Source organism: Mus musculus, chromosome 1 (genome assembly GCF_000001635.26).
Source record: "Mus musculus strain C57BL/6J chromosome 1, GRCm38.p6 C57BL/6J".
NCBI lineage: Eukaryota > Metazoa > Chordata > Mammalia > Rodentia > Muridae > Mus > Mus musculus.
In genome coordinates, this window is record NC_000067.6 from 46,301,139 (window position 1) to 46,313,217 (window position 12,079).

The 12,079-nt window shown below is 37.9% G+C and overlaps 1 protein-coding gene across 22 annotated transcripts in view; it reads left to right on the top strand.

Annotated features, from left to right (window-relative positions):
• The window catches only part of Dnah7b (dynein, axonemal, heavy chain 7B), a 307,481-nt gene that overhangs the window by 235,068 nt on the left and 60,334 nt on the right, over window positions 1–12,079 (top strand). For all 22 annotated transcript variants that reach the window (XR_373250.4, XM_011238490.3, XM_011238488.3 and 19 more), the window contains one exon: window positions 2,408–2,500. Coding sequence is in view for 21 of the 22 variants with exons in the window: in XM_011238490.3 (XP_011236792.1) it covers window positions 2,408–2,500 (93 nt within the window). In the remaining variant the exon portion in view is untranslated. The remainder of the gene's footprint in view (window positions 1–2,407; window positions 2,501–12,079) is intronic.

Below are 12,079 nucleotides of genomic sequence, written 5' to 3' on the forward strand. Positions count from 1 at the left end.
ATGCAGAAGACAAGTTTTTGATCCAATATTGAGGAATAGTGGCCATGAAAAGCTTGAGTCCAGGCATGGTAAGTAGTACATACCTTTAATACCAGGACACAGAGACAACCAGATCTCTGAGTTCAAGGCCAGACTGGTATAGTTCTACGTAGAGAAAAGCTTAAATCCAGGTGTGGTGATACATGCCTTTAATCTCAGCATTCAAGAGACAGAGCCATGCAGATCTCTGAGTTCATGGTCATGTACAGAGCAAATTCTAGGACAGCCAAGCTTCATCCATAAAGGAATTGAAAAACATTAAGCTGGTGATGATGTAACAGAACAAGAGGGACATGTTCAGCCCCAACAAGCAGCAGAACTCAGCAGCTTCAGCCCTGTGGCTCTGGACTTAGAGTGAAGAACAGAAAGAACTACTGGGAGAATTGTTGCTGGTTAGCTGGAACAAAGAAATTAACAGTGATTAAGAAGAGACCATAATCACTGAGGTGAAATCTTCTGGGAAGTGTTTTCTGAGAGCACAAAGAAGCTCTGTTCTAGAGATAGACAAGGTTATATCTCATGCTGCAGCTGGACTTGGTAATATGTAAGAATCACCCAGGGGGTGCTGGTTTTGAAGGCATGAAGGGGTCATAGAGATCAGCTGAGGCTTGGTATTGTGAGAGGCCAGGAAAGGCCACTAATGAAGATGCAGCCTCAATTGCAGTTGATGTCCCATTACTGAAGGGGTCATGTAAAGAAGTTGAGGCTTGGCATTATAGAGAGGGCCTATGAGAGGCTGTTGGTGGAGCCTAGTTGCAGTGGAGACCCCAGTGTTTTGGATATGCCAGTGCCATGGAATGGTCACCAAGAACAGCAGCAGCAGTGGAGTGGAGTTGAGCAGAGCCTAGAGTGCTACAGAAGGCAGAGCTGGAGAAATGATACAAGCGCTTTAGAGGAACCTAGAAGATCATGTGTGGATCCCAGATATTGGATCAAGAAAGTGAAAACTTAAAGTTGCTATAAATACCCTAAGATGTTAAAAATGTCAGAGCTGTGGGATACCTGCTGAGGAAAGCTGCTAACAGTGATTGGAAACAGCCCAAAAGATAGATATTTGTTGCAGTCAACAAAGATGAAAGGAATTGGAGGTATGAAGAACACTTTTACATACATCAGACATGGAGATGCAGGGTTTGGACTTTGCCCAGCTGATTTTTGGTCCTGCTTTGGTACAGTATTTCCTCACTATGACATTTGGAATTGTAATATATATCCTGTGATATTGGAGATTTGTGGTCTGCTTTTTTATTTTGATTTTATAGGGGATTACAGTTAAGTGATTGGATGAATTTCAGAAGAGACTTTGAACTTTGGACTTATATCAATGTTGAGACTGCTATAGACTATGGGGACTTTGGAAGTTGGACTCAATGTATTTTATATTATGCTATGGCTAGGTTGGCCCTCATAGACTTATATGCCTGAACAAGCCTATGAGGGCCAGGGAGTAGAATGTGGTGGTTTGAATATGCTTGGCCAAGAAAGTGGCACTATTAGAAAGCATGGCCGTGTTGAAGTAAGTGTGGCCCTGGAGAAAGTATGTCACTGTGGAGATTGGCTGTGAGACCCTCCTCTTGGCTGACTAGAAGTCAGTCTTTTCCTGGCTACCTTTTAATCAAGATGTAGAACTTTAGGCTCCTCAAGCTCCATATCTGCCTAGATGCTGCCATGCTTCCTGCAGTGATAATAATGCACTAAACCTCTAAAACAATGAACCAGCACTAATTAAATGTTTGCCTTTATAAGTGTTGCCTTGGTCATAAGATGACTTCACAGCAATAAAACCCTAAGTAAGACCTTTTTCAGCTTTAGTATGTCATAAGGTTAAGAATTTTCCACTTCCCAGTTATTTTCTACTCTGTTTCTGCTCTTATGATTTTTACTATTCTTGAACATGATAGATAGCTGCTCTGTATAGAGACAACTAGATCTAACCAGAGAGAGTTAGGTAGGTGGTAACCCCTGGGTGCTGAAACCTGGCCTTACTTGGGTACCTGTGATATATGATAAATAGAATGGGTTCAATCATTTGGAATGGGTACTTTGGGTTTCTTCATGTTGCTAATGGAAATGTTTCCTAGAAATATTTTCTAGTTTTTTTGTGAGTATTTCTTTTTAGTTTAAAATTGCAATTGTATTCACTATGTGGTACCGGGAGAGGAAGCCAGGTAACTTGTTTGGAAACTTCAAATACTTACATGAAACATTGTAATGTTGGCATTAATTTCCCCCAGAGCTTACATAAAATAAAATTTACACAAATGTTCTGATTTCAGGAATTATGTCTTCTCTAAGTATATGCTTATTTGTAAAATATTATTACTTTTAGAAATAACCTCTAACATTGACTTATGTACTATAATTTTAGGAGCCACACCATGAGATGTTTCCAGAAGACTGGGAAAATAAAGCAAACGACTTTCAGAGGATGCTTATTATCCGTTGCTTGAGGCCAGACAAGGCAAGTGCAGGCTTTGTTGAGCAGCTCTCACCCCACCCACTCTATGCACAACCCACACAAACTCCATTTCTTCATAGACTCAGGGTGGATGGAGGAATCTACAGAAGTAACCCAACGTCCTTCTAATGGATCTCCTAACTGTGTCTGCATCTGGGTTAATAGCTAATAGAATGTATTTTTAGTGATACGCTTTTATGATTACTCTTTATGATTTTTGGTTTCTCTCTGTCAAAGAATTCTCTCTTTGCCTGCTATAATCATTTTCATTTTATTTTATTACTTTGGTAAAACCAGTCAATGGCATTAACGTCAAGTTTATATATTAGAATATCTAGAATATCTTCTCTAAATGTGTGTCTATATTTATAAACACCACACTACAACATTTAGTAAATATATGGAATATTTTAAAGCTTTAGTCTCTGTTGAAATAAAAGGCAATGTTAGTAATGTTATTTTAACTTCTTTAAATAACAAATATACAGCCACTAAAGCATGTCCTTTCAATACTTATTAGTGTCCTCATTTGTATTATAGTCTATAGAAAATGAATTTGCCTACATTTGTTGACCTATATCCTCGGAGATGCCAGTATAATGTGAGCAGGAGGTTATTGGGGAACTATGGTAACTGCCATTGTTACAAACAAATTAAAGTTTCACATAGTTACTTCAAAATTCACAGTGTCTACAATTTGAATTTGTTTTCAAAGGAATTGCTTACATTCCAACTCTTCCCCCTTATAAAATCCGAATTTAAATGGTGGAAGTAATATATAATAGACTTTTTTTTTATAGATGTCATGGATAATCTGAGGTAAAGGTGTTCCTTTCTCAGAGCCATAGTTTCTTCCAGCTCTCAGGACCTAGCCAGGGCCCAAGCATCGACATAGAAGTCTGTCCACATGTTTTAAGCTTTTAGTCAGAATACAGTCCAGCCTTTATTAGATTTATCTTTATATAAAACAATGGTAGAATATATATTTAAGTTTCTTAAATAGAGAAAGTAGCCTACAAAGTATCCATGGCCTATGAAAGTCACAGTTCTGCCCTGGCCTCTGTTGCTGTGGTAAATGAACACTGGTTTGATGTTTGTGAACTGATCAAATGCACCCTTTGATAACATTGAAAAGAATGGCTTTTCATAGAGGCTTCAGTGGGAAGCTTCAGATGTTCACTTTCTATTTTAAGGTGGAGAAAATGAAATGCTCACAAGGTTTTGTCGACCTTTATCTTAGCTGTGACAACTTCATCTGGATATATCCTTCCGCAGGTTTATGTTTTTGAAACTTGACATTTTAATCTGAAAATATGTTAAACTATTAAATAGATCAAATATAACTTTTCATATTATGTTTTTGAAAGTGGGACTTACATAGGCTGAGGTGTTTTTATGTGTAGAGGTCTTTTTTTCTGTTGACTGATGTTATTCTGTTTGTTTGAAATCACAATTAACCTTCTGTTTCATCCTGAACTGTCCTATACAACAACATTTGCTAGTGTTTTCTTTTTTTTTTAAATGTTTGACACCACATTTTATTGAACATTGACTATACCCTAAAATCTTTTCATAGATCATGTCCTTCAAACTTCAAGCAAGTCTTACATGGCAACTGTTTATACTCTATTTAGCAGATGAATAAATCAAGAAAGAGAGTCCAAGGGGTACACAACTGGTAGCACCTATGCCTTCCTGTCAGCACTATGCTGCTAAAACTTCACATGGACAGAATGTCGGTTTAAAAGTACTGTCAAATGAGGTTATTTACTAATACCCTTACAGTCATTTCTGATATTATCATCACTGAAAGACCTCAAAACGTCAATACTTCAAATGAACAACTACATAAATTAGCAGAGATAAAGAAAACAAGGCAGAGAGATTTTTCCTAATGGAAAATTTATAGTTTTTCTGAAGATTTAGAGTTTACTTATTTTAGAAAGAATCAATGTTGTAAACTTTTTTTTAATTAGGTATTTTCCTCATTTACATTTCCAATGATATCCCAAAAGTCCCCCATACCCAACCCCCCACTCCCCTACCCACCCACTCCCCCTTTTTGGCCCTGGCGTTCCCCTGTACTGGGGCATATAAAGTTTGCAAGTCCAATGGGCCTCCCTTTCCAGTGATGGCCGACTAGGCCATCTTTTGATACATATGCAGCTAGAGTCAAGAGCTCCAAGGTACTGGTTAGTTCATATTGTTGTTCCACCTATAGGGTTGCTGTTCCCTTTAGTTCCTTGGATGCTTTCTCTAGCTCCACCATTGGGGGCCCTGTGATCCATTCAATAGCTGACTATGAGCATCCAATTCTGTGTTTGCTAGGCCCCAGCGTAGTCTCACAAGAGACAGCTATATCTGGGTCCTTTCAGAAAATCTTGCTAGTGTATGCAATGGTGTCAGCATTTGGAACCTGATTATGGGATGGATCCCTGAATATGGCAATTACTAGATGGTCCATCCTTTCATCTCAGCTCCAAATTTTATCTCTGTAACTCCTTCCATGGGTGTTTTGTTCCCAATTCTAAGAAAGGGCAAAGTGTCCACACTTTGGTCTTCGTTCTTCTTGAGTTTCATGCGTTTAGCAAACTGTATCTTATATCTTGGGTATTCTAAGTTTCTAGGCTAATATCCACTTATCAGTGAGTACATATTGTGTGAGTTCCTTTGTGATTGGGTTACCTCACTCAGGATGATACCCTCCAGGTCCATCCATTTGCCTAGGAATTTCATAAATTCATTCTTTTTAATAGCTGAGTAGTACTCCATTGTGTAGATGTACCACATTTTCTGTATCCATTCCTCTGTTGAGGGGCATCTGGGTTCTTTCCAGCTTCTGGCTATTATAAATAAGGCTGCTATGAATATAGTGGAGCATGTGTTCTTCTTACCGGTTGGGACATCTTCTGGATCTATGCCCAGGAGAGGTATTGCGGTATCCTCCGGTAGTACTATGTCCAATTTTCTGAGGAACCACCAGACTGATTTCCAGAGTGGTTGTACAAGCTTGCAATCCCACCAACAATGGAGGAGTGTTCCTCTTTCTCCACATCCTCGCCAGCATCTGCTGTCACCTGAATTTTTTATCTTAGTTAGCCATTCTGACTGGTGTGAGGTGGAATCTCAGGGTTGTTTTGATTTGCATTTCCCTGATGATTAAGGATGTTGAACATTTTTTCAGGTGCTTCTCTGCCATTCGGTATTCCTCAGGTGAGAATTCTTTGTTCAGCTCTAAGCCCCAATTTTAATGGGGTTATTCGATTTTCTGGAGCCCACCTTTTTGAGTTCTTTATATATATTGGATATTAGTCCCCTATCCGATTTGGAATAGGTAAAGATCATTTCCCAATCTGTTGGTGGTCTTTTTATCTTATTGATGGTGTCTTTTGCCTTGCAGAAGCTTTGCAATTTTATGAGGTCACATTTGTCTATTCTCGATCTTACAGCACAAGCCATTGCTGTTCTATTTAGGAATTTTTCCCCTGTACCCATATCTTCACGACTTTTCCCTGCTTTCTCCTCTATGAGTTTCAGTGTCTCTGGTTTTATGTGGAGTTCCTTAATCCACTTAGATTTGACCTTAGTACAAGGAGATAGAAATAGATCAATTCGCAATCTTCTACATGATAACAGCCAGTTATGCCAGCACTATTTGTTGAAAATGCTCTCTTTTTTTCACTAGATGGTTTTAGCTCCCTAGTCGAAGATCAAGTGACCATAGGTGTGTGGGTTCATCGCTGGGTCTTCAATTCTGTTCCATTGGTCTACTTGTCTGTCACAATACCAATACCATGCAGTTTTTATCACAATTGCTCTGTAGTATAGCTTTAGGTTAGGCATGGTGATTCCAACAGAGGTTCTTTTATCCTTGAGAAGAGTTTTTGCTATCCTCGGTTTTTTGTTATTCCAGATGAATCTGCCGATTGCCCTTTCTAATTCGATGAAGAATTGAGTTGGAATTTTGATGGGGATTGCATTGAATCTGTAGATTGCTTTTGGCAAGATAGCCATTTTTACTATATTGATCCTGCCAATCCATGAGAATGGGAGATCTTTTCATCTTCTGAGATCTTCTTTAATTTCTTTCTTCAGAGACCTGAAGTTCTTATCATACAGATCTTTCACTTCCTTAGGTAGAGTCATGCCAAGGTATTTTATATTATTCGTGACTATTGAGAAGGGTGTTGATTCCCTAATTTCTTTCTCAGCCTGTTTATCCTTTGTGTACAGAAATGCCATTGGCTTGTTTGAGTAATTTTATATCCAGTTTCTTCATTGAAGCTGTTTATCAGGTTTAGGAGTTCTCTGGTGAAATTTTTAGGGTGAGTTATATATACTATTATATCACCTGCAAAAAGTGATATTTTGACTTCTTCCTTTCCAATTTGTATCCCCTTGATCTCCTTCTGTTGTCTAATTGCTCTGGCTAAAACTTCAAGTACAATGTTGAATAGGTAGGGAAAGAGTAGACAGCCTTGTCTAGTACCTGATTTTAGTGGGATTGCTTCCAGCTTCTCACCATTTACTTTGATGTTGGCTACTGGTTTGCTGTAGATTGCTTCTATCATGTTTAGGTATGGGCCTTGAATTCCTGATCTTTCCAAGACTTTTATCATGAATGGGTGTTGGATTTTGTCGAAAGCTTTCTCAGCATCTAACGAGATGATCATGTGGTTTTTGTCTTTGAGTTTGTTTATATAATGGATTACATTGATGGATTTCCATATATTGAACCATCCCTGCATCCCTGGAATGAAACCTACTTGGTCAGGATGGATGATTGTTTTGATGTGTTCTTGGATTCGGTTAGCAATAAATTTATTGATGATTTTTGCATCAATATTCATAAGGGAAATTGGTCTGAACTTCTCTATCTTTGTTGGGTCTTTTTGTGGTTTAGGTATCAGAGTAATTGTGGCTTCATAGAATGAGTTGGGTAGAGTACCTTCTGTTTCTATTTTGTGGAATAGTTTGTGAAGAACTGGAATTAGGTCTTCTTTGAAGGTCTGATAGAACTCTGCACTTAACCCATCTGGTCCTGGGCTTTTTTTGGTTAGGAGATTATTAATGACTACTTCTATTTCTTTGGGGGATATAGGGCTGTTTAGATCATTAACCTGATCTTGATTCAACTTTGGTACCTGGTATCTGTCTAGAAACTTCTCCATTTCATCCAGGTTCTCTAGTTTTGTGGAGTATAGCCTTTAGAAGGATCTGATGGTGTTTTGGATTTTTTCAGGATATGTTGTTATGTCTCCCTTTTCATTTCTGATTTTGTTAATTAGGATGCTTCCCTGTGCCCTCTAGTGAGTCTGGCTAAGGGTTTGTCTATATTGTTGATTTTCTCAAAGAACCAGCTCCTTGTTTGGTTGATTCTTTGAATAGTTCTTCTTGTTTATACTTGGTTGATTTCACCCCTGAGTTTGATTATTTCATTCTGTCTACTCCTCTTGGATGAATTTGCTTCCTTTTGTTCTAGAGCTTTTAGGTGTTTAGTCAAGCTGCTAATGTGTGCTCTCTCTAGTTTCTTTTTGGCGGCACTCAGAGCTATGAGTTTTCCTCTTAGAAATGCTTTCATTGTGTCCCATAAGTTTGGGTATGTTGTGGCTTCATTTTCATTAAACTCCAAAAAGTCCTTAATTATTTTCTTTATTCCTTCCTTGACCAAGGTATCATTGAAAAGAGTGTTGTTCAGTTTCCACGTGAATGTTGGCTTTCCATTATTTATTTTGTTATTGAAGGTCAGCCTTAGTCCATGGTGATCTGATAGGATGCATGGGACAATTTCAATATTTTTGTATCTGTTGAGGCCTGTTTTGTGACCAATTATGTGGTCAATTTTGGAGAAGGTACCATGAGGTGCTGAGAAGAAGGTATATCCTTTTGTTTTAGGATAAAATGTTCTGTATATATCTGTCAGATCCATTTGTTTCATAACTTCTGTTAGTTTCACTATGTCCCTGTTTAGTTTCTGTTTCCATGATCTGTCCATTGATGAAAGTGGTGTGTTGAAGTCTCCCACTATTATTGTGTGAGATGCAATGTGTGCTTTGAGCTTTACTAAAGTTTCTTTAATGAATGTGGCTGCCCTTGTATCTGGAGCATAGATATTTAGAATTGATAGTTCCTCTTGGAGGATTTTACCTTTGATGAGTATGAAGTGTCCCTCCTTGTCTTTTTTGATGACTTTGTGTTGGAAGTCAATTTTATTAGATATTGGAATGGCTACTCCAGCTTGTTTCTTCAGACCATTTGCTTGGAAAATTGTTTTCTAGCCTTTACTCTGAGGTAGTGTCTGTCTTTTTCTCTGAGATGAGTTTCCTGTAAGCAGCAAAATGTTGGGGCTTGTTTGTGTAGCCAGTCTGTTAGTCTATTTTTTTTTATTGGGGAGTTGAGTCCATTGATATTAAGAAATACTAAGGAAAAGTAATTGTTGCTTCCTGTTATTTTTGTTGTTAGATTTGGCATTTTGTTCTTGTGGCTGTCTTCTTTTAGGTTTGTTGAGGGATTACCTTCTTGCTTTATCTAGGGCGTGGTTCCCGTCCTTGTATTGGTTTTTTTCTGTTATTATCCTTTGAAGGGCTGGATTCGTGGAAAGATAATGCATGAATTTGGTTTTGTCGTGGAATACTTTGGTTTCTCCATCTATGATAATTGAGAGTTTGGCTGGGTATAGTAGCCTGGTCTAGCATTTGTGTTCTCTTAGTGTCTGTATAACATCTGTCCGGGCTCTTCTGGCTTTCATAGTCTCTGGTGAAAAGTCTGGTGTAATTCTGATAGGCTTGCCTTTATATGTTACTTGACCTTTTTCCCTTACTGCTTTTAGTATTCTATCTTTATTTAGTGCATTTGTTGTTCTGATTATTATGTGTCGGGAGGAATTTCTTTTCTGGTCCAGTCTATTTGGAGTTCTGTAGGCTTCTTGTATGTTCATGGGCGTCTCTTTCTTTAGATTTGGGAACCCTAACCCTACAGTGTTTTCTAATCTATTCCTATATTTCCCTTTTTTGGATAGAAACATTACAAAATGATGTTTAGTAATATTTCAAGTTTTCTTCTCCTTTAATTGCATCTTAAGTGATGATGATGGGTACAGACCTGCCTTGGCTAGTTGATATTATGTAGCTGCCAAGCGAGATTTTCCAAGACACTTCTCCCATCAAACCTGTACATGTCTGTGTTGATCTTTAAGTGCCATAAGACTTGATCATTTTCCACCCCTGAAGAGTGCCTGGATCACTCATAAGTGCAGATTTGAGAGATGCTCATATGTGTTAAGACACTGAAGTTTAGAAATCATTTATAACTATAGATATTTTCCATCAATCTTAAATGAAGAAATTAATTAGTCACAATTTTCTATACCAACATACCCATGTATGTTTTCAATATAAAAATAATTATTAGAATGCCAATATGTTATCCAGAAACTTTGCTTTTTACACTTAGTGTTCCCAGATACTCCAAGTTTTAGTGGTGAATTAATTATTTTGGAAGCTATATGCTATATGGTGATATATGCCTACTCTGCCTTTAAAAGGGTGTTTTCCCAGAGTAGAATGGTATTAGCCTAGGGAGGAGAACAGCACTATAAGAGACTAACATTTGAGATAGTAGTATATACTCTTTTTATTTCTTCACTGTCTGTTTTCTACCAAGAAAATTAACACAATTCTTTTGGGGGAGTTTTTAGAGGTAGGTCTCCTTTCCATTTTGTCCTCTTAAAACCCTACCCTAACACTTGAATGGTCAGAACAGCAGTTCTCAATCTGTGGATTGTGACTCCTTGAAGTGGGGTGTCATATGTCTCTTTCACAGGGGCTGTATATCCATTTTGCTGTATATGAGATATTTATATTATAATTCACAACAGTAGCAAAGTTGCAATTATGAAGTAGCAACGAAATAATCTTATGGTTGGGGGTCACCACAACATGAGAAACTGAATTAAAGGGCTACAGCACTAGGAAGGTTGAGAACCACTGAGTCAGAAATTGGAGTTTGCCAAGCTTTCCAATGCTATAGTTTAGAGAAATTGGAAAGATTCTTGCTAAGTCACCAGTAGGAAAATTAGATTAGATGGGCTCATAGTTTCCCTTAAAATGTAATAGTTATAGTATCTTACTGATGGAAGAAACATGTGGAGTAGAAAGTACTAAGGTATGCAGTGTTCAGAGTCATTTGTAAAATAAAGAGCTTCTGGCCACAGTTCTATCATTCTGAATGGTAAACAATGGGAAAATCCATCAGCTCTCAATAAGAAACTTGTCAGATGCCAGTTAATGAGCGTCTCTGAGCTCAGATAAATGTTGTGGGAATTTGCACTGATCAGAAAAGCATGCATAGGAGAAAACAGGCTTTTCTCCTGCCTTTGAGAAGATGGCTGCCATAATGAGTCTGAAATCTTTGCTACTGACAGATCTCATTTTACAAACCTAATGCTGAAACCATCAGATTGCTAGTGCAAACGAGTCTATCATCTGGTGAGCCTGATTGCTGGCACAGTCTGCCTTTACCTTGGGAGTTCTAGTCTTCTGTTGGGAAGCAAGCAAGTTTTGCTCTGTTATAGTCTGAAAAGTGAAATTGTGGAATCTATCTCCTCTTCTCTTCAGGAGAGATGCTCATATTCCTAACTGGACCGTCTAGTGCTAACAGACAGCCATGTTTACCTGTACAGGTAAACCAGCAGGTCCCTCTTCCAAAAACTGGGCCATTCCTATCACAAACTAGCTTTTAGGAAACTTCAAGTCTCTAAATCTGTCATTTTGTTTGCAAGACTATAATTTTGTGATGGAGGTTAAAGCTAACTTGGGGAGGAAAGGTGCTGTTGAATAAGTGTTGTGTTTTGCTGTTATTTTAATCTGATGAGGGAAGAAAATCCCTTTGTGCAAAGAATGGTAATGAGAAAGACAATGATGTGGCCTAGGGTAGGAAATTAAGATATTTTTAATATTTCCTCAGTGAGTTTGCCGTTTGTGATTATTCAAAAGAGCTGAAGCATGAAGAAATTATCTAGACATCAACTGGATGTGTGTACATGTGTGCATGTGTATACATATGAATGTATGTATATGTGTTTGCATGTGTGTGAATTCATCCTTTGATGGTTTGTTGTTGTCATTTAGAATTTCTGGAATTTGACTCTATCAAATTTTAATCTTGAGACTTTGTATTTATGCATTCAATAGATGAAAAAAAAAAAAAGAAAAGAAAAGAAAAGAAAAGAAAAGAAAAGAAAAGAAAAGAAATCTAGTTCTGACCAGCAAGATGACTCAGTGGGTAAAGGTGCCTCCTTAAGCCTAGTGACTTGAGTTAGAGCCCCTGAACCCACAAGGGAGGAAAAGTGTAGTCCAGCAAGCTGACCTTTAACTTCCACTCTCTCGGTAGTCATGTTCACTCACCGCCTTGCAACACACAACAAATAAACAAACAAACAGACAAATATATAAATAAAAGTCTAACTTGAATCTGGATATTTCTCCATTGGTTCAGCATTCCTAGCCACACACATGTGCAGGAGAACACATGTGCCTGACTTTAAAAAGCATTATGATATGGTCATGGTTTTATTCACAAATC